Source organism: Abramis brama, assembly GCF_963993115.1.
Source record: "Abramis brama genome assembly, chromosome: 23".
Classification (NCBI taxonomy): domain Eukaryota; kingdom Metazoa; phylum Chordata; class Actinopteri; order Cypriniformes; family Leuciscidae; genus Abramis; species Abramis brama.
Genome location: NC_139985.1, coordinates 11,723,066 through 11,747,967, shown reverse-complemented (window position 1 = coordinate 11,747,967; position 24,902 = coordinate 11,723,066). Strand labels below are relative to the sequence as shown.

Below are 24,902 nucleotides of genomic sequence, written 5' to 3'. Positions count from 1 at the left end.
CAGGATGTGCTGCATGAAAATAAAAGAAATTGCTAATAATTAATCAGGGAGACAGTTTATATATTTCGGTTTCTTTTATAAGTCAAGACAAAAAAGGCAATCAGGAGATGACCAACATGTAAAAACGTTGTACAGGTAAATATATAAAAGGCCAGAATATCATCTTCACTTCTTGCGGTATGAATGAACTATATTACAGTCAAATCCGAACTTGGCTTTTACCAAGAATGAGAACGGCCATCCTCACCCACATGGAGACGTACAGGTATACACTGAACATTTAGTTTGCATACCTCTCAGATAATCAAAAGGGAAAAAAGTAGAAATTCATCTTCACATGGACAATTTCCTTCACAATCTAGGGCAGAGAAAATTCTAGTTACATTGTGAAAAAGTTAAGAGGACAAGCCAGAGAAAGGGAAAAAGCTGGGTGTTTACTAATAATGGTGGTTTGGTAAGGCGAGGAATAAAAAAAAAAACAATTAAGATTTTTACATCTCAAGGTTTGGCATAAACACAGAGTGGAAACAAGCGTAGAAAAACTCAGTAAACAAAGTAAAAGCCCTTCAGATGTTTACATTTGTTTACATCCTTTTCAGTTGTAGCACATCACCACTCGGCTTGAGCACAAATACAATGTGTCCAAGTACTTGACAACAGCACAGCCCTCCAAAAGCCCTTCATCCCACAAATCCTGAAACCAAAGGTGGATGGCCAACAATTTTTAAAACAAAAACAAAAAAATAAAAAGTTGTGAGTTAAAAAAAAAAAAAAAAAAAAAAGCACACAGACATACACATACACACAGGAGAAAAGCTTTAAAAATACAAAAATAAACTACACAAAAGATCTTCTCCATCGTCGCTCACTAATTTTTTGGGAAGTTTTGCGGGGGTTTTTTTCTTTCTTTTTTTTTTTTCCATTTTCATTTTTTTTTTTTTTTTTTTGTATGGCAAATCTCAGTTTTAGCAAAGTCTCTGTCCTGCCGGTAATGTACTTCCATGGCCATTTCTTTATCTGCAGTTCTGCCTCCATTTCTGCTTAATGCAAAAGTGCACAGACTTCTCCAGAAGGCTTGAGTCCAGAACAAATCCGTATGCAGATCTAATTTCACTTAGCCATTTGAGTGAAAAAAATCCCCTCTTGTCTGAGGACAAGTGCTTGGTTTGTTTTCCCCATTTCTGTCCCCCTCACATGAAAATGACTCATCTCCATTCAGAAATCCTCCCGCCATGTCCACATATTTAACGTGAACTAAAGAAAAGAGAGTAACTTCATTTGAGCCCAACTGACAGAACGAACATTACAAATATCTTAAAACTGGTGTTTGAATTCACTGAAGCAAGATACATGTATTGAAAGAAATGGGGGAGAAAGGAAGACTACAATGGAAAATGCAAATTCGTTTTTTTCCCCCTCCCACTCCAACTATGTTGAAAAATACTCAAAAATATGCAATGTGCTTTTCTCCATTCATACTATTAACACGAAGAAAAAAAAAAGCATTCCCTAGAAATTACTTCCTTGTTGATTTTTTGCTGTTTTAAGAGATGGTTACAGTTGAAGATGTGTTGAATCCAGATGGTGGAGCGCTTTGAGTAGTGTAAGTCTTCCTGGTCTTGGAGGACGAATGGAGAGAGGGGCTTATTGGTCCATTCTTGCTTTCTTCTGACCAATCCCTTTCCTGCAATTAAACGTACATATATTTTAATACTCATTCGTACTCAAACCACTGTTCTGAAATTTAAGGTCAATATGACTTTTACTAAAGAACTTGATTTTATTTAGCAGGGATGCATTAAAACTGATATAAAGTGACAGTACAAGACATTTATAATGTTACAAAAAATTCTCATTTAATAAATGCTGTTCCTTTGAACTTAATATTCATCAACGAATCCTTAAAAATTACTGCAGTTTCATTCATAACATTGATAAGAAATGTTTCATGATCACCAAATGAGAACATTAGAATGATTTCTAAAGGATCATTTGACACTGAAGACTGGAGTAATGAAGCTGAAAATTCAGCTTTACCATCACAGGAATGTTAAATTTGAAAATAGTTTAATACTACTTCACTAGAGCCCGACCGATATGGATTTTTGGGCGCCGATGCCGATACCGATAAAAATAAGCCAGATACCGATATATCGGCCGATATTATTTATGTGTATATTATAATACAGTAGCAATATTATTTATGTGTATTATAGTACAGTAAGTTTGGACACACTTTCCAATTGGTGTGTACAAACTTTTGATGGGTACTGTATATAGAATACACAGTATAAACAGAATAAATATATAAACGTTTTGCAATGATCACTCAAATGTGGTGATCAAACACTTGTGTGACAAAGATATGTAATGGAGGCAGGGTGAATGATAGAATGAGAATTTGAGCTGTAACCAAGCTAGTTTGCATTGCATTTTATATTATATTATATTCTAAATACTGTTGCATAATCTTCACTAAGGAATTTGTCTTTTAATTTAGTCACGTTATTTAAAACATAACTTGTATCAATAAATATATCAAAAGTGTCACTGACAAAACCTTATCTTCTATTTTTAATCTTAATTTCTCTAATATCTACCAGTGGAGGAAGAACTCAGATCTTTTTAGTAAAGTAAAATTAATAATATCATAATGAAAACGTTTATAATTACATATGTACAGTAGTTTTATACTATTTTAAATAAGTAGTAAGCAAAATGTACTAAACGTGAAACTAGGCTATAGGGCTGGACCCGAATATTAGAATATTCGTTCGGTGGGTTGGTATTCGATTTGAAAATTTGACATTAGTTTTTTTTTTTTCACATCTGGGATCCCCCACGAAACGGTTCTCATTCGCGCTTGAATAAGGCCGGCGACACACTGACTGCGTGGCATGGCCGTTTTTATTTCGGCTCCCATGTTAACAGGTTGGAGTTTGCACACTGCCTGCGTGAGACGCGTCTCTCAGGCGCGGCTCGAGCCACGCGGAAAACGCATGCAAGCTAGAAATAGAACCGACGCGCAAGTGTTCCAGCAACGGGAGTGTTCTCTGGCTAGAGCGCAGAACAGCGGAGTTTGTATGGACGAAGTGCATGTCTGAGCTTGTGTTTTGGGTTAAGCTGTGTTGCTTTGACATTGTGGAAAATGGAATAATAGAAACAAAATGTATTAGCCTTTTTACCCGTTATTATCAATCTAAGTTAATCTCGTTTTTTAATTTAACTTAATTTCGTTTTTCTTTATTTAAATTTCGTTTTTCTTTATTTAAATTTCGTTTAATTTCTTTATTTAAATTTCGTTTAATTTCTTTATTTAAATTTCGTTTAATTTCTTTATTTAAATTTCGTTTTTCTTTATTTAAATTTCGTTTTTCTTTATTTAAATTTCGTTTAATTTCTTTATTTAAATTTCGTTTTCTTTATTTAAATTTCGTTTTTCTTTATTTAAATCTACCCTTTACTGTGTCAGTAATTTTGTTAGTCAGAAAAATATTAGACTACCTTAAAAGTATTGCTTAATTTAACAGACCTGTGTGTGTGCGTTTTATATCACTAATGCAGTGTCCATTCTCGGACGCGTTCTCTGCCTGTGAGGTGCGCCGCTTCCCGCTCGCGCTGTTCTGTAGTTTACTAAAAGTGTATTAATTCTGAACGTGTCGCGTCTCGCGTGTCCATCTGGCTACTCTTAATGCAAAATGGCCCTATATAAAGTGTTATAATTACATAAATTATTGGAATATTGCTTGATGTTGTAACGTAGCAGAATGAGCTTTAACATTGTGTCTACATGGACGCGGCTGTTATTTTTTTGCCACTTTTGCCTGTTCTTTGTGACAGCTTTTAGGTGCTTTATTGGCAGCGCCATCCTTACATAAATCACTGCACGCTGCATTTTTTTAAATATTAATTTATCGGCCATTATAAATGCCGATACCGATAGTTAGGAAAATGCCTAATATCGGCCGATAATATCGGCCCGCCGATATATCGGTCGGGCTCTATACTTCACAATAATACTGTTTAACTTATGTTTCATCAAATGCACTTTTATGATACTGGAGACATGGACACTTACGTATCTGGTGAAGAAACTGCTCTTTTTGGGGCAGGCTTTGCAGAAAGGCCATCTTTGTTAGACTCTACAAAGCGAAAAAAAAACAAAAAAAAACAGCAAATGTAAAATCCACCTTGTCACTGGCAGAAACAAAAATCTTTTCTCACCAAAGAAAACCTGTACCTTGCAGCCATCGCACTTGTGTAGCCGGGCCGTAACCTTTCTCGTTGCGAGCGGCAATGCGGAAGATGATAGCGGGTTTGGTGGTATAGTCTATGTGGGCGTTGGACAGGCTGGAGGACTGAACCAGGCAGGAAGGGTTTGGCCCACAGTACACACGCATGAAGGCAAGCTGGGCTGGGGCCGAGGGTTTCGCCTCGGTGGTCTGGCTGCTCTGGATGGCCAAATACACTGAGTATTCTGTGATCTTCCCTGATGTCATCGATGGAGGCTCCCATGTAAGGTGGGCACCGTCTGGACTCTGAGGAGAGAAACAAGTGAAGACAGTACACATTTATATGGATGTAATGATTCATTTTCTTGTTGCATCAATTACAGATCCTACTGATCTGCATTGAATGTGAACAAGAATATTTTTTCTTGAATATAAAGAAATAATACTTTTTTCATTAAGGATGCATTCAATAGAAGTAAATGTCTTTTACTGTCACTTTTGTTCTGTTTCAGAATTTATTTATTTTTGAACTTTCCAATAACTATCTATTAAAGAGAAAGAGAGAGAGGGGGGGGGGATTGGGTCATCATGGTTTCCATGGTTTTCCCAAATCAGCATATTAGAATGATTTCAGAAGGATCATGGGACACTGAAAACTGGAGTAATGATGCTAAAAGTTCAGTTTTGCCATCACAGGAATTATTTACACTTTAAAATATATCTAAAAGTTATTTTAAAAATGTTTTGTTGTTGTTTTGAATCATTATTAATGCTGTCAAATCGATTAATCGCATCCGTGTGTGTGTGTGTGTGTGTGTATATATTTTTTTTTATTATATTTATATAAATTGTATATATGTGTGTGTGTGTATATACTCTGTATATGTACATATATACAGAAACTCACACACAAAGACATATACAATTTATATAAATATAATAATAATAATAATATTATTATTATTATTATTACTACATACACACATTATGTAAACAAAAACTTGTTAGATGCGATTAATCGATTTGACAGCACTAGTTATTATATTACTGTTTTTACTGTATTTTTCAATCAAATAAATGCAGTCTTAAAGACATTTCTTTAAAACAATCTTACCAACCCTAACGGTTTGAATGGTAGTGTAAACTGTTTGTGCTGGTCAGTAACTGATTAAAAATATATACATTAGGTTATACATTATTAAATGTAAATAAAGAAAAATCCTAATAAATACTACATTAAATATTAAAGTTACTGAATTAAAGGGATAGTTCACCCCAAAATTTAAATTGTCAAGTTGTTCCAAACCTGAAACCCTCACAAAAGATATTTTGAAGAATGTCAGTAACCAAACAGTTGATGGACCCCACTGACTTCCATAGTATGGAGAAGAAAAAAAAATACTATGAAGTCAATGGGGTTCATCATCTGTTTGGTTACCGACATTCTTCAAAATTATTTTTTTTTGTGTTCAGCAGAAGAAAGAAACTCATACAGATTTGGAACAACTTGAGGGTGATGGCAATTTTCATTTTGAGGTGAACTATCCCTTTAAAATCATAGTTTGGTGTATCGATAATTCTAAATTTAAAATTCAAAATGAAGTGAGAATCAAGTAATCAAGATAAGCATCCTATTCATTTAAACTTTTCCTTATTAGAAAATCAATCAAAAATTAGAACTAAAACAAATGATTGTGAAATTCCTATTTAAAAAACATGTCACACATTTTATGGTGCTCTATTGATTATAACACCATATGTAACAAGTACAAATTAAGATTTGAGGTGTACCTTGCTGATCTTTATGGCACATGGTGCCCCCGGGAACCCTGGTAAACAAGTCTTGAAAGCAGATATTTCAGAAAAGGCTCCACGGCCACAAGTGTTTATACCCGCCACACGGAACTTGTAGGCGGTCCCGGGCTGAAGCTCCACCTTCTTCATCTGGCTGTAGTCAGGGATTGTGCCTGAATCATCCTGCAACAAAACAAGTTATGTCAGCATAATTACATTTTGAAATAAGCAATGTCACGGCGTCTAACAATATTGTATGAAGTACAATCTCATTATGGCTTACCTCAACATAAGTGGAGTCATCTGCAGGCATGTAGAAATGCGTTACAACCATATTGGTCACTTTGACAATGCCAACATCAAACCACTGGTTTTCTTTCTTCACTTGAGGTTTGACTGTAACAGTGGGAGGATTTTGTCTCTGTGGGGAGAAACAACAGAAAACAAGTTTTAAAAAAACTATTCTTCCACATTTCAATGCATATTATCGTGACCCTTTACCCATTATTAAACTTACCCCAGCCTGAATGCCATTGGCCACTTCAGTGAGAGCTGCAGCTGCCTGCATCTTAGCTGGACTGGCAACTACAACAGGTGCTAATGTGCTGGATGGAGCCAAGGCTACAAAATGAATAAACAGAATTAAAATGGAACATGTGCACAAATATGATGTAACATCCTGACATAAACATTACATTCAGACTTTAAAATGTATTCATGGAAAAGACTTCACAATAAGCTTCCATTTCTTAAACATTATTTAACTGCATTAGTTAACATAATGAAATACTTCTAAAGCACTTACTGATCTAAATGTTAATTTCATCATTTACTAATATAACAATAAACAGTATTTTTATTAGCTAACGTTAACAAAGACTAATATATACTGTAACAAAAGTATTGTTCATTGGTAGTTAATGTTAGATAACACGTTAACTAAAGGGACCTTATTGTAAAGTGTTACCTTTTTAATTTACAGGATATTTCAACTGTAATGGTTCAAAACAACTAACAGTCAATACTATTGAAGAGTAAATTGAAACATCACACATACTCTCTGCTGTGGTGCGAGGCAGCAGTCCGACTACTGCACTTGTGGCAGCGGCGGCCATCTCGTTGTGTCCATTGCTTTCTGAGGAGGGATCATTTAGGCTGTCAGCTGGAGCCAGGCCCTCTGTGGGCAGTGCGGCCTGGGCAGCGGCTAGTTGCTGGGCTGCCTGAAGCTGCTGTTGCTGATGAACCAAAGCCGCCAGTTCCTGCTGGGTCAGAACGATGGGTATGGTGTGGGTCTGCTGGTCTTCTCCGGCATCTCCGTCACCTGAGCCTGAGGGGCAATGAGGAAGAAGATGCTTACTGTGAGTTTTAGACTGATTTTGAGGTTAGGATTTTATTTATAAAGGATGGTGACTCACTCATAACAGCCTGCTGTGCTGCTTGTAGTACAGCCTGGATGGCGAGGGCCTGGGCCTCCTCTGTCGCTGCAGCCTGGGCCGCTGCCTCTGCGGCTGCTGTAACAGCCAGCTCCTCTGGGGTCAGACCAGTCACCATCAGCGTTGTGGGTTGTACGTCCGACATCAGCTCTGGTGGCAAGGTCAGTGCCTCGGCCTGTGATGCTGATGCCGCCTCTACACCCTCCATCTACAAGAAAAGAACAGCATTTACTGGAATGGTAATATAAATCTTGATGTAACATTATAAATGTCTTTACTGTCACTTTTAATGTGTCCATGCTGAATAAAAGTATTTACTTTTATATATTAAAATGCATCTATTTTCTTTAGACATTAGATCATTTGTCCTTACTCATATTTGAAAATTAATTATTAAAAGTTGTATGCATTAGTCTTGATTTGCAATAATAACTGGAAATTGTACAGCCAGAATGCAAACGACTATACCTCTGCTGTTGGTAGCTGCTCCTGAGCGGTTTCTCCCTCTGCCATGCTAGAAGCGTCATGCTCCATGGGCACTGCCCCTGCCTCTGCCTCTGCCTGGCTCTCTGCCTGCATGGCTACCGCCATGGCTTCTCCCTGGAAGTCACTTGGCAAGGCCGCTGCCTCCGCCTGGAAGTCACTAGGCATAGCTACTGCCCCCGCTTCTGCCTGGAACTCTGCCTGCATGGCAACTGCCTCCGCTTCAGCCTGGCCTTCTGTCTGCAAGGACTCTGCCTCCGAGCTCTCCATAACAACCGGCTCAACTGCTGCCTCTGAGGATGAGTCCGTGATGGAAGAAATAGACTGCAGGAGAAGGACAGAGAAAGAAAAATTGGTGATGTTAGGAATCCCTCTTTTTTTATCAACCCTACCCTCCTACCATCTTCAATCTAACATTTAGGTCAGCTTCAATTGTATGCATCAGTTCCCAAAAGTCTCACCCTACAACTTCTGTAATCTGGATGCAAATATTATATTGAATGAGTGAAGTAAAGTTAGGGTATCTGCAGAGTTTTTCAAATTAAATTTAAGACTTAAATATAATTTAACTTAAGTAAAATTTTCCTGCTTCATATGCATTACTACAATTCACACCCCACCACCAAAAAGATATCTCTGATTCTTTTAATTAGTATTGTGTTGATACTAGTAAAATAAAAATTAATAACCAGAAAAAAAATTATGAATAATACAGAAGACCATTAACAAGCCCAAAATACACCGGGACGCTTATTTTGAAATGTCCATGCTTGACAAACTGCTCTGAAACCACGAGTCTGTAGAACGTGCAACAGCGCCACGTTTTGACTTTGAATATGCAGAACATTTATTTAATTCAATCATCTTTTGAAGGCATATCATGATTCCTGGTTTTTAGTTCCCAAATTTAAGAACCCTTCAAATTCATTTTATTTGACCTTTTAAGATATTTAAGACTTTCTATTACCTTAAACTTTTTAAGGACCCACAAAAATGGGTGGCATTTTGACTTAACGTATGTCGATTGCATTGGATTCATAATTTAGCATCAAACTTTAGTACAGAGTTTGTATCTCCACTCACTGGAACAGCTGGTCCGGGTAGAGGCGTGGCCTGTGTGACTGTGGTAATGGCTCTGCTCTGGGGCGCAACAGTGGACGGCAGGCCCTCTGTGCTGGTGGCAGATTCTGATGCTTCACCACTCTGCTGGGCTAAATGCACAAAAGAAATCATTATCATAAACCTTTAAAAGACAAAAGTACAAATGGGAATAAACTAGAAAAAGGAAACTAGTTCAATTTTCCCATGGCAAATTTAATATAACCAGTTAAATTTTCCTGTTTCATATGTATTGCTAAAATTCACAGCCCACAAACCAAAAAGATGTTAGTTTCCTGAAAAATGCATGCGAAAGCTAATATCAACCAGCTTTTTAACAGAGGATTTTTAGCAGCTTTTCAGACACAAAATGTATTTGGTGTTGAAAGAGCAAAGTCATTTGCTTTATCGGTGGACAAATTTGGTGAGATTTCCTACAATAAAGCAGCAAGTGACTAAGTTAAATCTCTTACGGCACAATTAAACCGTGCTTTGTGATGGGCTCAAACTCTTGACAGCAGACTTCAGAATGCTCAAACTGTTTTCAGCCAAGACGTATTAAAATGCATTTTTTTTTAAATAATGTTGCATGGGATCATGCAATGTGATCATGAGACACTGAAGACTGTAATGATGCTGAAAATTCAGCTTTGCCATCACAGGAATCAATTATATAGAAAACAGTTATTTTTAATTGTATTTTGTATATTTCACAATATTACCGTTTTACTGCATTATAAACCCAACCAAAACTTTCGATTGGTAGTGTAAATAATGTTTGTGTGAAAGCTGAAGATGAATCTTTCTGAAATCTGAAGTACCTGTTCCTTCATCTGTCTCCATACTGCAGGTAGCAGTGGTGGCAGTGTTGGTGGTGCCCGTCTCGTGGGTCTCACAAGGTGGATTTGAGCAAACTCTCTGCACCTCTCCCGTTTGGTTTCCGCCCATGTTAGATGAAGCCGTGGTGGCCGTGTTGGTGGTGCCCGTCTCGTGGGTCTCACAAGGTGGATTTGAGCAAACTCTCTGCACCTCTCCCGTTTGGTTTCCGCCCATGTTAGATGAAGCCGTGGTGGCCGTGTTGGTGGTGCCCGTCTCGTGGGTCTCACAAGGTGGATTGGAGCAAACTCTCTGGGCGGCTCCAGTTTGGTTTCCGCCCATGTTAGATGAAGCCGTAGTGGCCGTGTTGGTGGTGCCCGTCTCGTGGGTCTCGCAAGGTGGATTGGAGCAAACTCTCTGAACTGCTCCTGTTTGGTTTCCTCCCATGTTTGATGAAGCTGTGGTTGCTGTGTTGGTGGTGCCCGTCTCGTGGGTCTCGCAAGGTGGATTGGAGCAAACTCTCTGAACTGCTCCTGTTTGGTTTCCTCCCATGTTTGATGAAGCTGTGGTTGCTGTGTTGGTGGTGCCCGTCTCGTGGGTCTCGCAAGGTGGATTGGAGCAAACTCTCTGAACTGCTCCTGTTTGGTTTCCTCCCATGTTTGATGAAGCTGTGGTTGCTGTGTTGGTGGTGCCCGTCTCGTGGGTCTCGCAAGGTGGATTGGAGCAAACTCTCTGAACTGCTCCTGTTTGGTTTCCTCCCATGTTTGATGAAGCTGTGGTTGCTGTGTTGGTGGTGCCCGTCTCGTGGGTCTCGCATGGTGGGTTTGAGCAGACCCTCTGAACACCACCCATGTTGGCAGATGCTGTGGTGGCAGTGTTTGTTGTACCCGTTTCATGCGTTTCGCAGGGCGGGTTGGAGCACACTCTCTGTACTGTGCCAGCTGGTCCAGTGCCCATATTTGCCGTTGCTGTGGTGGCAGTGTTGGTGGTGCCCGTCTCATGAGTCTCACAGGGAGGGTTGGAGCACACTAGAGTAACAGTGCCAGAAGCTTCGCCTGCACCAGACTCAGAAGAGGTGGGCTGCTCAGATGTGGGAGAGGCCAGAATGGAAACGGGCAGATCTTGGCCAGGCTGAGCCTCCACACCAGTGGGTGTAGTTATGAGAGTCACCTGGGTGGGCTATTAATAAAGGATGACAAAATTAGTGACTACAAATAGTTATTTTTTCAGTGAATTTAATGTAAATATTGTGTAAAACTGTTAATTTTAAATACAGAAATTGTTTTTTAATCCTTAAATAGTATTTTATATCATTAACATATAGTTATAATTATTTCTGTTATTATACATTATATAAACTATACTACAGTTTGGGGTAAATTTTTTAAACAAATAATATTTATATTCAGCAAGGACACATTAAATTGTCATTTATAGTTTTACTAAATGTAGAGGTCTACATCAAATAAATGATCTTTTTAACATTGTTCAAAGAATCCTGAAAAACACAACCATTTTAAATATTGATCATAACAATAAGAATAAGAATAAATGTTCCTTGAGCAACAGGAATAATACAAAATAAAATAAAAACTACAGCCATATCAATTCATGGGGGGGGGGGGGGGGGGGGATTTTTTAATTGTGTAAACATTGTGTACAATTATTTATTAAATATTTAACTATTTAATATAATTACATAATAGCTATAAAAATAACTTAATGACACACAAAATGGCTGCAGTAATGAAAGAATAATTAAATACAAATAAAATTCTAATCAGAAAAGATAAAGTGGTTCTAACCTGCATGTTGGAGGTGACAGTGGTCAGGTTGGTCTGAGCAGCTGACACAGCAGTGGCATTGATGACTTGGTTGGAGAGGGTGGCAATCGTGCCCAGAGTGGTGATGGGGGTTGCCAGGGTGGCATTGGCACTGGCTAGGCTTCCTCTGGCTAAGCTGGTAGAAACAGTTCCTGTGACTGTGCCAAGAGTTGTTACACCTTGGAAAGAGGACAGAAACGGCGAGAGGGAAATACTTTAATCATTCATCAATAGCAGTTGCTGAACTACACTTGGCAGAGAAGCATGAAGTCTTTCAGGAACATTAACTTTTGACTATCAAGTTCACATCCTTACCAGTTGTTCCCTTGACAACCAGCGTGGTTACAGTTGGCTTGACCCCAGATACTGGAGACATGAGACGCACTCCTCCCATCGGCATGGTGCGAAGAATGGTTCCAGGCTGACCAGGGGCTCCCTTCAGAACAACCTTAGGAGAGAAAAACCCAACCCATGTAAGAAAACGGACCTTCAAGTGCTCCAAGGACATCAGCTTTCCACCAGATATTCTGACCCCAATACCTGTGTTAGGCCTTGCTGGCCAGCTGCTGTACCAATCTTAGGCATTGTTGTAATGAATTTGCCAGGAGTTCCTGTTCCAGAAGTCATCACCTTTGTGGTGTAGATGGTAATGGGGCTCTTCATCCCGGTACTACTAGTCACGCCTACAACGGAAAACAGGCACGTAAAGTGCAAGTAAATAAAATCTATATAAATCTATTATTACTACTACTACTAACTATTATTATTAGTTGTGAACATTAATAATTATTATTGCTTTTATTATTATATAAATTTAATGATACATATATAAATTAAACAAATAAATACATACAAATTAAATACAAAATATAATTCTATTATAATTGCAACTAATTATTAATATTATAGTTGTTAACAGTAATAATAATAATAATAATAATTTAATGACACTTAAATATAAATAAAACAAATGTATTTAGTATTATCACTACTAGAAGTAATTATTATAGCTGTAGTTAACAACAGCAACAATAATATTACTGACAAATTATATATTACTACCTCTCCTACTACTAATAATCATTAATCTCTCTTTATTCTGGACAACAAAACACAAAAATGACTAGGGTTGGGTATTGTTTGGGTTTTTTTCCATACCGGTGCCAAATCAATGGTGAATGACATTAAATAATGGCTTTTTTATTGAAAAAAATTAAATAATAACTTCTTAAAATGTAACAATATATTACATTTTTAAAGTATACTTAAATATAAGTAGCCTAAATAGAAAACACCACTTCACAATAAAATCTAAGCCACTTAACCCAATTACAATAATTTAACACTAACACAAAAAAAACAGTAACAGTACTAATAACAGCAAAGTAGTCTGTATTCTTGGTATGTTACAAACTAGCTTTAAAGTTGCCTTCTGTGGCAAAATACGACACCTCTCAATGCTTATTGCATGTCCTGCACAAGGTGAGCGTTATTTCAGAACACATCACCTTAAATGCCGTGACACGAAACCCCTTGTGGAAGAAGAACGCCGTCATGTTTACAACTGGATTTTCAAAAGTATGTGAAGTCACGTCAATTCATCCATTTCTCCGGAAATACATAAGTGAAGTGTAAGAAGAATAGAGTAAATTTTATAGTTACCTACACAATGTGTATCTAAACATGTCATCAATTTATAATTGAAAGGATTGTTATTGCCGCTTCCATAGACAACAGTGTGTATTTTACAAACTATAAATATTGTTTTGCTAGTAATTAAAATAAACCTTATGTGGTTGAAAACACTGAATAGTTGTGATCTATGACAGCGCTAAGCGCGTCCATCTCTGGCTCAGCGCCAGCCAACACGCAAACGCAGATTTGAATTTAGCAGTTGACGATCACGCGATCTGAACGTTCTAATCACACCGGTGTGAACGATCGTACGCGTCAAAGGGTTAACTAGCGATCACATGCGGTGATGATACTTCTTACGTCCGTTTTGGAGAACCAGAGGGCAAATATTTCAACCGGCAGCTGAAGCATTTAAGTGGCAACGAAATGAGGCACAGAAATCTGTGTTTTGATATGGTCCGGTTACATACTGGTTCCATATTTGGACCGGGTTTCGGTACCCAACCCTAAAAATGACACTTCTTGACAAAATGGTTTACCTGCAGCTCCCTGCTGTAGAGCAGACATTGGGATTGTTTTAATGATAGTGGTAGTGCCCGGTTTGTTGGTAGTGGGGGACATGCCACTGATACCCAAGATAGTGGGCTTGTTTCCTGTGCCACCCGCTTGACTGGTGGTAATTATGGTAGTTGGTTTTCCATCCGCAGATGTTACCAGCTTCAGAATGGTGCCGGGTGGAAGGGTACCCTTTGACTATGGAATGAGAACGACGTTAAAATTTATATTATTTAAAATTATAAATAATGTGAGTGTCTGAGAAACTAGTTATACTTATGTTTAACATACTTGTAAAATCTGAGCCAGTGGGTTGGAGGAGGCCTGTCCAGTCAAAGCAGCCGTCTGGACCGGTTTGGTCTGTACCATTGACACCATCTTGCCCAAGTTAGAGATCTAAAACAAGAAAAATATATAAATAATTAAATAGTAAATAGTCCATTCATTCAATGTTTTTCCCATGCCAGAATTTAAAAGAAACTGTACCAGGTTTCCTCCCATGGAAAGTGGACTCTTGACAAGAGTGATGGTCTTGGTGACTCCGCCCACCATAGTGGTCACAACCTGAGCCTGCTGTGCTACGGTAACTGTGCCAGACTTATGCACTGTGATGATGGGCCGAGCACCTGTATTTGGACTGGAAACTGTCGGAGTGCCCACCTGTGCAGCGGCGGTCTTCAGCATGCGAGTAGCAGGGTTGCTTACCTACGACAAAAAAATAAATAAATTGTGTCATGAGACTAGGGCTGGCCGATATGACTGCAGACGAGCAACGTGACAAATTTCCACATAAATATAGAATTCAACTGATGTGTGGTCACATACTAGCTAATGCAAGTTTTGAATTTAGCTCATCCAATCAAAGCTTCGCAGTTTTGAGTGTTTTATTTTAACCCAAACATTACATAGTGTGAAGGTATGCTACCTTTCAAAAATTTTGGGTTGCTAAAATTTTGGGTTCTGCAAGTCTCTTATGTTCACCAAGGCTGCATTTATTGAATCAAAAATACAGTAAAATAGCGAAATAACTATTTTAATTCATTTATAACTGTGATGGAAAAATGTCATTACTTTAGTCTCCAGAGTCACATGATCCCTCAGAAATTATTCTATTTGGTGCTCAAGAAACATTTATTATTACCAATGTTGAAAACATTTGTGCTGCTTAATATTTTTGTGAAAACAATTCTCTCTCTCATTAACCATTACAGTTGTATCTGACTCTTGATGATTCTTTGGCCATCAGACTGTCCATGATTTTTCTTGGCAATGTTTTCTCCGGGGTAGGTTACCAGGTCTTTCCCCAACCCTCCCCATTACATGCTTGGGACTCACACACGGCCAATTTGGCATGTCCAATCCACCTAACCTGCGTGTCTTTTGGACTGTGTGGGGGAAACCGGCGCACCCAGAAGAGAGACACGCTGCCACGAGTAGACCATTTTTTGGCCAATCTCTATTCCAGACTTGCGCACAAACTGCATTGCAATCATAACCCAAAATGTCAGTTGTATGGAAATATTATGAAGTCTGTAAACAAGAGATTAACACACAGGAAAGAGATGGAACACGCTGAAGACAGATGCAGAATACTGTACCAGGCACAGCAAGCTCACTGTTCGCGATTCCCGAAATCTTGGAAGAAAAATATCAATATTGAATTGGGGGTGGGGTTTATATGAATATATCTATAAAGGGAATTGACTGTTCTTCTACTGTTGAAATGAGTATTCCATAGATACCCAGATGGTCTACTTTTTCAGGTTAGAATCCAAAGTGCAGATCCATGCACACTCTTAACGGTTAACATTGCCCACAACTCATTGCATGTTGGACGAGTATTCGATTAGAACTACAAATGCGAATAAAAGGTTTAAAAACTACAAACATGGTGGGTGCGCGAGTCCGACGGTTAAGATAAAGAGGTTTGAGTGATTAATAATCAGTAATCTAACCTGACAAAAATATATTTATTATGTTATCCACATTATCTTTCATCTGCAACAGCATTGTGAACTTTTGTGATCCATTAAAGAAGCAATTATGATGTAGTATGTCCCAAAGCTTGCCAACTCTTCTGCTACACACTCAAAAGCATGTACGTTTTCTTCACAACAGTACATACTTGTAGAGCACAGTATGAATAGGCGAATTGGAATGCAACAACAGTGACAATCTTAAGACAATTACCATGACAGGTGATGCCACTTTAACTGTGGTGGGGTGAGCGGTGGACCCAGGTGTCACAGCCATCGTTTTGACAATTGTAGCCCCAGCCGGCATACTGAGAACAGTGGCTCCAGGGGAAGGAGGGATTTTCTGTGTGGCTGCAGCAGCTGCAGCCAAAGCTGCCATTCCACTCATCTGAGGGCTGCTGCCAATGACCTGAAAAAATAAAAAAAAATAAAAAAAAGATTAAAAGTACACATTTGAATAAAACAATTTATGAGGTATCAACGGTTTTAAAGATTCCACCTTTACTATTCACTTCATACCGTTCCTTGAGTGGTCTGTGGTGGCACTACCATGCGAACACCTGCAGGAAGTGATGTCACAGTGACTGGGGATTTTCCAGCCTGGCTGGCTTGGCGCACAGTGACAATTGATGCCCCGGTGCCTGACTGAGGGGCTGCAACTTTCAGAATAGCTTAAATATAAAATAAAAACCGTTAAATTATCATTTAATACAAATACTATGAAATTTAATATAACATTTAAGTAAACTGAAGATATTGCTGAACTATTAAAAATTTAACAAATCTGTACCTGGGCCACGCGCCGTTGAGGCAGCCAGAGGACTTGCGGGCGTGGTGGGTAAAACTGAGGCAGTGGGCGAAGCAGCCTGGGGCACGAAGGTGATGCCACTATGCGGCAGACTCTGAGCAGACGGAGCAGCTGCAGCGGGCGCTGGACTCTTAGGCGAGTTTCCAGGAAGGGAGGGAGCTGCATTGAGGGCTGGTGATGTGGCAGCAGTGGCTGTTGGGATATCATATTTCTGAAGCTGAAGCAGGTACATGTCTGCTGTAGACACCACTCCCCAGCTAACCTCTAAGGAATTTGTGTTGGCCCGGACGAGCTGTACCCGTGAAGGAGGATTAGGTCGCTCTGCAAAAAAAAAGAAAAAGAAAAAAAAATTATGCATGATTGAATACATTCAGCTTATGCAAAAAAAATACTCAATATGTAACTTTTTATGCATTTGGATATTTTTACAATGTAGTTTAACTGTGTCAGAAATACTTTTTCCTGCATATCTGCTGTACTCACCTGTCTCTAGGTACCACAGGTCTTTGCAGCACACCTGATTGTTCCAAGCTTTTCGATACCCATCACGTCCACTCCAGACATAAAGTCTGTTGTTAATGGCAACAGTGCAATGTCCTGCTCGTGCACGTGGTATGTTGTCCTCCAAAGTGTCCATCAAAACAGTCTCCCATGACAAGGCGTCTAAAAGGAAACTCATTATTTTATTTAAAGTATATGGCATAACATTAAAAAAAATGAATCAATAAAATAGGGCTCAGTAAAATAGTCCAAACATTTCACACACAGGAATGTCATGATACCAAACATTAAAATACCAGTATATACTGCCATTCAAATGATTTAAAGAAATTCATACTTCTATTCAGCAAGGATGAATTAAAATGATCAACACTGACAGCAATGACATTTGTTACAAAAGATTTCTATTTCAAATAAAAATTTGTTCTTCTGTACTTTATGTATATGTTCATGTTTTCCACAGTTTTCAACATGAATAAGAAGAAATGTTTCTTCAGCAGTAAATCAGCATATTAGAATGATTTGTGAATGATCATGTGTATAATAACAGTTTGGCCTTTAGTTAAATAAAGTTTTAGTTAAATCACTTTAAACACTACATGTACTTTATAGCAAGAACATACCCAAGTTCAGGCAGGCCAGTGTGTTTGTACACTTCCATTCCTTCTCATGTGTGGCCACCTTCACATCATCCATCACCAGGGGAACCCAGCCACCGAAAACATACATTCTACAAATAAAGCAAATAAAGGGATTAAAGGTCATTAATGCCATTGTGTACATTTAGGGAATGCATGTGGTGAAGCAATTCTAGATTACACTGAAACTTACTTGTTTGTAATAGTGGTGGCTGAGTGGAGGCTACGGGGGAGGGGAGCAGCGCCGCTTATTGCAGGCTTGTTCCAGGTCAGCGTATCTGAAAAGCAAAGAATGGCCTAATTATTGCTTAACCCAATTGATTGATTGAATGAATGAATGAATGAACTATTTGTGGCAAACACCACAGCAAAAACAGCCGTAATCTTCATACCAATATCTAATGTCCAAAGATCTCCCAAACGACAACCACTCATTCCTCCATATATAACAAGACGGGACTTCTTAGTAGTTTTTTCAGTATAAATTACAGCAGTGTGGCTCTCTCTTGGAGGAGGCAGTACTCCATACGTGACCGGTATGTCCCAGCCCACAACGTTGGAGCCCGGACGCAGTTCGAGGGTATAAAGGTCATTCAAATATCTGGAAACACACATAAGTGAGTCTATGAATAAAACAATATACATTTATTTACTAACCACATTATTATATGGTAGGAATACCTGGGAATGTTGTTCTTGGGGTCTTCGCTGTCATTGGCAAGCCCCCCAAAAAGATAGCACTTGTTGCCCACAAGAGAAAAACTGTGGCCCAGACGAGGACATGGTGGTGCTCCATTTTTAGGGGCTTTTGGTTTCAATTTTTTCCATTCCCACCTGCTTGCCTGATAATCATAACCATAGTGAGAATTTCAGATCTGTACTGACAGAGTCAACAACAGTCAATAAAGGCTGGACTACACAACATGACTTTTAAAATCTGAGCAGATTTTTAAACTTCATAAACAGTTACAAAGAAAAACTGGGCATCATACAGTACAGAAATGAGGATTGCACACTACCAGACTTTAAAGTCGTTCCAAACACAAACTCGCGCAGATGCACGCACCTTCATAGCTATAAGATCAGTGTTTCCCCTACCATTATATAAGGGGGGCGCCCCGCCCTCCTAACGGCTCCCCCCGCCCCCCTTGAAGGTCAAGTAAATTTGATTTGAATTTATTTATAGTGCCAGATTACAATTTGTTATTTTATTAAAAAAACTAAATAGCCCTTAAGTAATATGTTATTTATCTTATTTCCACGATGGCATGTCTTTTCTGTCTGTGTTTGCGCGTTTACAATTAGCTATTCCAATGAGTGCGCAAGCGCGCACACTCACACACAAACAAACACTTGCGTCAAATACAGATGAGCACTAGCGGACAGAGAGCGCGCGGCGGGAAATATGTCGCTGAACTGAAGATGGCAACACTCACTCTACTGCGAGTAGCAGCCGGAGTAGCTCTCCTGCTCCGCCCGTTTCACACATATTTCGTTTGCAGTGTGTATGCGGTGAGTATTTTTTTTTCCATAGCCTACCCATGTTTACAAAGCTTTTACACTGCACGCGGATGCAGTCCGTCGATGATCGATTTCTTTCAGTTGCGCTGCGTATACAGCATATCGTTTCCGCACCGAGTCTATTTTTGCCGTTTATATACTGTCTATGATTTTTTCCTGTGCTGCAAACGCTGAATTAAAGTGACAGCGCATGTTTCGTGGGCAAAATGAACACAGATTGACCTGAAAATGTAGTCATTTCACCATAAGTGCGATTAATTAAATAAAATGTAGTAAATTTATTTAATTAAATACTACTTTTTTCACTTTAAGACCGGGGTTAAGCAAGGAAAACAATTTACCTCAACAAGGCGACATAATGACATTCGTGGAGGTGGAAAAACAAGTTCTTTGTGACATGCAAGATTTATTGTATTAAAATTTAAATGCAAAAGATGTTAATATAAGTACATGGTTACGTATTTTACCACTTGCTTGAGCAACTTAATATATAATTATATAGAAGTAATGCATTGAATAATACATTGTTTAAATTGTTTAAACGTGAATGTGCGTTCACAGCAGTGCTGCGTCTGACATGATTGTTCTCTCCAATAAATGCATCATAGAAATAAAAACTTCTCACAAAAAAGCCCATTTAAAATTAGTTTGTCATATAAATGTATTAACACATTAACGAACAATGAATGAGCAATATATTTGTTAGTATTTCTAAATCTTTTTTTAGTTGTTAGTTAAAAAAATAAAACTATTAAGCTCTGGTCCATTAATATGAACAAATACTTATATACATTTAACAAAGGTTATTTTCAAAAGTCAGTTTTAAAAAGATTAAAATATGTTTATTTTATTTTTTTAAACAGATATCTTATGTTAACATTTTTAGCGCAATTTTCCCCCGGAAATTGCGCTTATCAACTCATGATTTCTGTTCTGTGCGTCTGTGCGCACCAATCTTGCACTTCTATCTACTCCTCAATCAGACCACCTAGAGACTTCGGGTTTTCGGCATTATGTTAAGAAAGGTCTAATCTCGGCAACGCACCAAAAAAAAAAAAAAAAATCCCCCCCCCCCCCCAAACCTGTAAACCTAGGGGAAACACTGAAGATGTATGGCAAATAAAAACAATTTTAGAACATGTTTGATGATATCCGACTGGATGGAATCATAGTCTGAAGCTGAAAAAAATAGAGTTCATGCCTGAACTCATACTATGCGATTTTCTGTGAAATCTGTCAATGGACTGCCCAAAATCAGCAGACCATATATGACTTTCGGCAACTAGCGTCAACTCCTCCATACTACAAACCTGGGCAAAAGTTATGTAGTGTATTCCAGCCTTTAGTCGCATAACAGAGTGATTTTAAAGAAGTTTTTCCTTACCTGTAACTCATAAAGGTCATTGCTGTACTTTCCATATTCCACCATTCCACCAAACACTAATAGTCGTGTACCATCACATACAAAACCATAAGCCGCACAGCCTGGAGGAATGTCTCCGCGAACAGCTGGTATGAACCACTGGTTTGTTGCTGAAAAAGAAAAAAAAGATTTAATTGTTCAGTCAAAGTCTCAGTGATAAGGTGTAGACGACTGGCAATAAAACTCTCTTGCAATTCAGCTTTTCTGGAGGTGAAGCCAATGTCAATAAAAAGCACTTTTTAACTATTAATATAACAAAATGGAGAGGAGGACAAAATTCTGAGAAATGGGGCGGTTCAAGTTCAAGTTTGGTGAACGGTAGTCTCAGCCTCAGACACTTCAGACACACTTCTCTGGAAACACTTCAGGAGTTACGAATTCGCAATCTGATTGGTTGAATCTCTACAAGATGTCCAGGAGATGTGTGTGTTGCGTTCTTTAACGATCCGCCTGGAAACAAATGCTGTGACGCCAAAACCCCTCGTGGAAGAAGAAAGCTGTTGTGTTTACAACTGTGACAATGAGCACTTACCAGGATTAACTGAACGCTGGATGTGGAAGTATGTGAAGTTCGCAGCTCTATTGTTGCAGTAAACTTGCACAGCATTCTTGAATGAATAATTTATAAGATGCACGCTGATCTGTTATTGTAGGGACATCGACATTATATTGGCACACCCCTAAACATGGCGCGGAACAAAACGAACTGTGATTGGTTTTTATTACATGTCAGTTAAACGTCCTCTTGGTCAAGGAAAGCTGCGATAGAAACCAAACCATCTGCCGTCAATCTGAAGATATGGCTATGCGAGACTAGGTGAATGGTGACCTGCGAATTTGTATTGCGTGAATACGTGACCAATAGAAGAAGGCTGCATTTACACTTGGCATTAACATGCAACCTGTATCCGGATGTTATCCACATACACATTGAAAAGACAAGTGTAAACGTCCTTCTGATCGGAATGTTATCCGATCGGCGTGTCCAGGTTCGGAGGTAGTCGAGGATGTATTGTGATCGAATCTCAGTGTAATGTAAACGCAATCCAGCCATCATGTCTGCATTCACAGGTGGACATCACACAAAACCCCGCCCACTGTCATTAATCCCCCTCCTCTCTCCAGGAATTGCTGCACGTAGCTGTGTGGTTTTGCAATACAGTCGAGTGCGAAGTACATCGCAAATATACTGAAATGTTTGCTTTTGCACCCTAAAGCTGCAGAACCATTCATTTTCTGTAAAGAACACGCATTTTTCCCACCACAACTGGCAATGTTCTCGGATACATCTCTGTACCGTTTCCATTACGTAATCTATCCACATTATTAGTACTTGCAGCCTCTTTATCCTCCTCATTTTGAGAGATTTGTAAAATGTACCCCGACTTAAAACTGTTTTTAAAAGAAAACCCACCACTTCAGGTCGACTTTGCACCGGAGCCATCCGTTTATTTTATTTTTTGCAGGAATGCAAGATCTGATCTGTATCTACCCAGATACAGAAGCCACTTGATGTGGACAAGTGTAAACGCACCGTGTCCTGATTGGCTTATGATCCGATCACGGCGATTGCATGTTGAATTAAAAGAACACACAAACTTCGTCAGGAAGAAACTGACGTAGCGACAGATTTTTTTTCTGTATTGTGAGGTACATCCGAGTGAAACGGATTATTGAAAAGAAAAACTTATGGACATTTCAATTAAATTAGGTCAAAACATTTTAAAAATGAAACATAAGCACAAATGAATTGTTAATAATAAGATCTATAACATGAATTTTCATTTCATGCCAACTTTAAAGCTGCAGCCAGGTAACTAAAAACATTGTAACATTGCAATAAAGTGGAGTACATTGTACATTTTATATAATGCATTTATTATTTTTTATATATATTGAATTTAAGTTTTTAAAAAAGGCACCACAGAGTAAAACAATCTCTCGTTCTTTACCGTGTCTAAAGAAAGTTTAGTGAGACTGTGCCTTCAGAATTGAATGACAAGAAGAGAATTTTACTGAATTGCAATTCAAAGAAATGCAAGAGTCACAGAAGAATTATGTTTTTGGCTACATTAGGAAGACTGTGAGGTAAATAAGAGCATTCTGGAAATCAAGTGTACTTCCACTATGACCCATAAATGAAAGTTAATTTATAAAATGCAATTCATATACATTTCACATAGAAAGCATTTTAAACGTGTTATCAATATCACATAACATTTCTGGAAAACCTAAAGCATCTAATGCAAGGCATTGTCTACTGCACCTTAATTCCCACATTATTGCTAGCGTCATTGTGGGCTAAACAGCCACAGTGCTCGGAGAAAGATAACAAAAAGGCGCACTGGTGCACGTGCAGGAGGGGCGTGCGCGTGACGCGGCGGCGGTCAACGTCCATTTATGTTTTCTGGCGCCTTTTTCCTTCATAGTCACAACACAACAATCGGCCTGCAGACGAGACGCGGCTCTGAACCACCACAAACATTGCAAAAATCACACGGAATGTTTCATATACATATATGTAAGCAAAATGTATAGTTTTCTCCGTAAAGCAGACGTGACTATGGCTCCGTCTTCATACTCTCGCGTTAGAAAAGATAGTGAAAACACAGAGCACATTTAGCAGCGATTTGCAAGCATTACGTAGCTTGTATGCATGTACAAACTTTACGCACATACAAACATTTTACTTACCAGTATTATAAACGTGCAACTCGTCAACGATTCCTTCGTTTCCTCCGCCGAAAACGACCATCAGCTCCTTGATGGCTACGGCTCTGTGTCCGTGTCTCGGTCGGGGTACCGGCCCGGACCACCCCAGAACCCGCTTCCATCGCGGCTGCAGTGCAGCTCCGGTGGTTCCAGGCACAACGGAACCGGGGGACGTCATGTCCTTTTACTGGAAAAAAATAATGCACTTCAGCGACCCTTAGCCACAAATATATATCCGTTCTATAAGCTTAGGCCAACGCAAATATTTCACACATGACCCTGGTATATATTAATAAACACTTTCTGCATAAATATATGCATCGTAATAACATTACAGCGGTACAATTAAAGTCTTAAACAGTGTGGGTAATTCAGAAGTTTGATTAATTCAGGAATGCCGCCATTTTGGCGCTTGTAGGCAGACTAAAAGCCGGTCAACTTGTCTAAAATACCGCGTGCAGCAGCTTGAGCATCGATAATTACACATACAGAAAACCACACTGCACTAAGTTCTAGTTCCAAAGGCAAACAACAAAATTACATCATCAAGTTAAATGCCCCTGGTGCAGAAAGAGTATCAACCCATGGAAGTCGCCATCTTGAAACAAGCCTCCGCCAGTCTGAAAAATGGCGGCGCGGCAAATAAAAACAAATTTGAGTCAGCCAAGTAGCAAATGCAAATAAAATTCTATACGAACTGCGGGAGTTATGTTTTCTAAAATATAATTCAGTGAAACGCTGCAAAACTAAACAAAGATACAAACTCAGAGACTACTCGAAACCCAGTCCCCATTTGCTGCAGAAGGCTATTTTCATGCCTCTCTGGGAGTCGCCATCTTGTCAGCCGATCAAAATAGCAACAATAATACATTTTAAACGTGCGATTTTACTCAAGTGCAATGCAGATTCAGAAAATCGACCGAGTTCTGCAATTTCCAAGCGGTCTGAGCATTTAAGCGAGATTTTTGCGCGTGCATGAAATCATGCAGCGGAATGCGGTTACTAACAGCGCAACAAAAACAGACATCTAGTTACGTTGTTACGTCCACAAATAAATACGTAAGCGCAAATACATCCCGATACATACTGTGAGAAAATATGTTTGAGCAAGTCTCCTCCGAGCGAAAAAAGTCAATGGATGAATTTTTATTTAATTCATGCCGCCCCGGTGTAAGCAGCCATCTTGTCGTTAAATCAGCCCACTAGCAGCTCCCACAAGAAAAATGGCGGCTAAGTTTATGTTCGCGATCAAAAAATACACATTTCGGCTTAATGCAGTCTCTTCGCCATAGATCATACGTACGAGATTCGTATTGCAATATCCAGGGAGATCTTTTGACGGTCTGTTTTTGAGATGATAGTCCAGGTTCACCCAAATTTGTTAAGAAGTATCCACTCTCATGCCTGCCTGGAAGCCGCCATGTTCTTGACAATGTACAGCCGCTCCTGCAGCC

At 39.0% G+C, this 24,902-nt stretch overlaps 1 protein-coding gene across 4 annotated transcripts; it reads right to left on the bottom strand.

Moving 5' to 3' along the window:
* Nucleotides 1-55: 55 nt before the first annotated feature.
* hcfc1a (host cell factor C1a) lies at nt 56-24,902 on the bottom strand. 4 transcript variants are annotated; one of them, XM_084101551.1, is made up of 29 exons: nt 24,752-24,896; nt 23,431-23,635; nt 20,698-20,846; nt 18,474-18,634; nt 18,185-18,393; nt 17,986-18,070; nt 17,778-17,884; nt 17,137-17,316; nt 16,636-16,974; nt 16,365-16,516; nt 16,060-16,254; nt 14,356-14,574; nt 14,161-14,265; nt 13,854-14,067; nt 12,220-12,362; nt 11,995-12,127; nt 11,662-11,858; nt 10,070-11,035; nt 9,862-9,964; nt 9,026-9,153; nt 7,928-8,266; nt 7,442-7,667; nt 7,084-7,353; nt 6,544-6,647; nt 6,310-6,447; nt 6,024-6,209; nt 4,241-4,538; nt 4,079-4,142; nt 56-1,684 (listed from the first exon to the last, which is right to left on the bottom strand). In XM_084101551.1, exons 2-29 carry the CDS (start codon nt 23,624-23,626, stop codon nt 1,645-1,647), a joined length of 5,646 nt encoding a protein of 1,881 aa, XP_083957677.1. In that variant the 5' UTR covers nt 23,627-23,635; nt 24,752-24,896; the 3' UTR covers nt 56-1,644. The 4 variants fall into 4 exon arrangements, with proteins under 4 accessions (XP_083957677.1, XP_083957678.1, XP_083957675.1 ...); XM_084101552.1 differs by lacking the exon at nt 24,752-24,896 and adding an exon at nt 24,536-24,672; XM_084101549.1 differs by having other exon boundaries at nt 9,862-11,035; nt 24,752-24,902.

What these genes read in the sequence shown, in the direction of transcription:
- hcfc1a (XM_084101549.1), bottom strand. Translation starts at nt 23,626, where the DNA reads ATGACGTCCCCCGGTTCCGTTGTGCCTGGAACCACCGGAGCTGCACTG. An exon ending in GCCTCGCACCACAGCAGAGA is followed by an intron (nt 6,648 to 7,083) that starts GTATGTGTGATG and finishes TTCATTTTGTAG; the next exon opens with CCTTGGCTCCATCCAGCACA. An exon ending in CCAATGGCATTCAGGCTGGG is followed by an intron (nt 6,448 to 6,543) that starts GTAAGTTTAATA and finishes TTCTCCCCACAG; the next exon opens with AGACAAAATCCTCCCACTGT.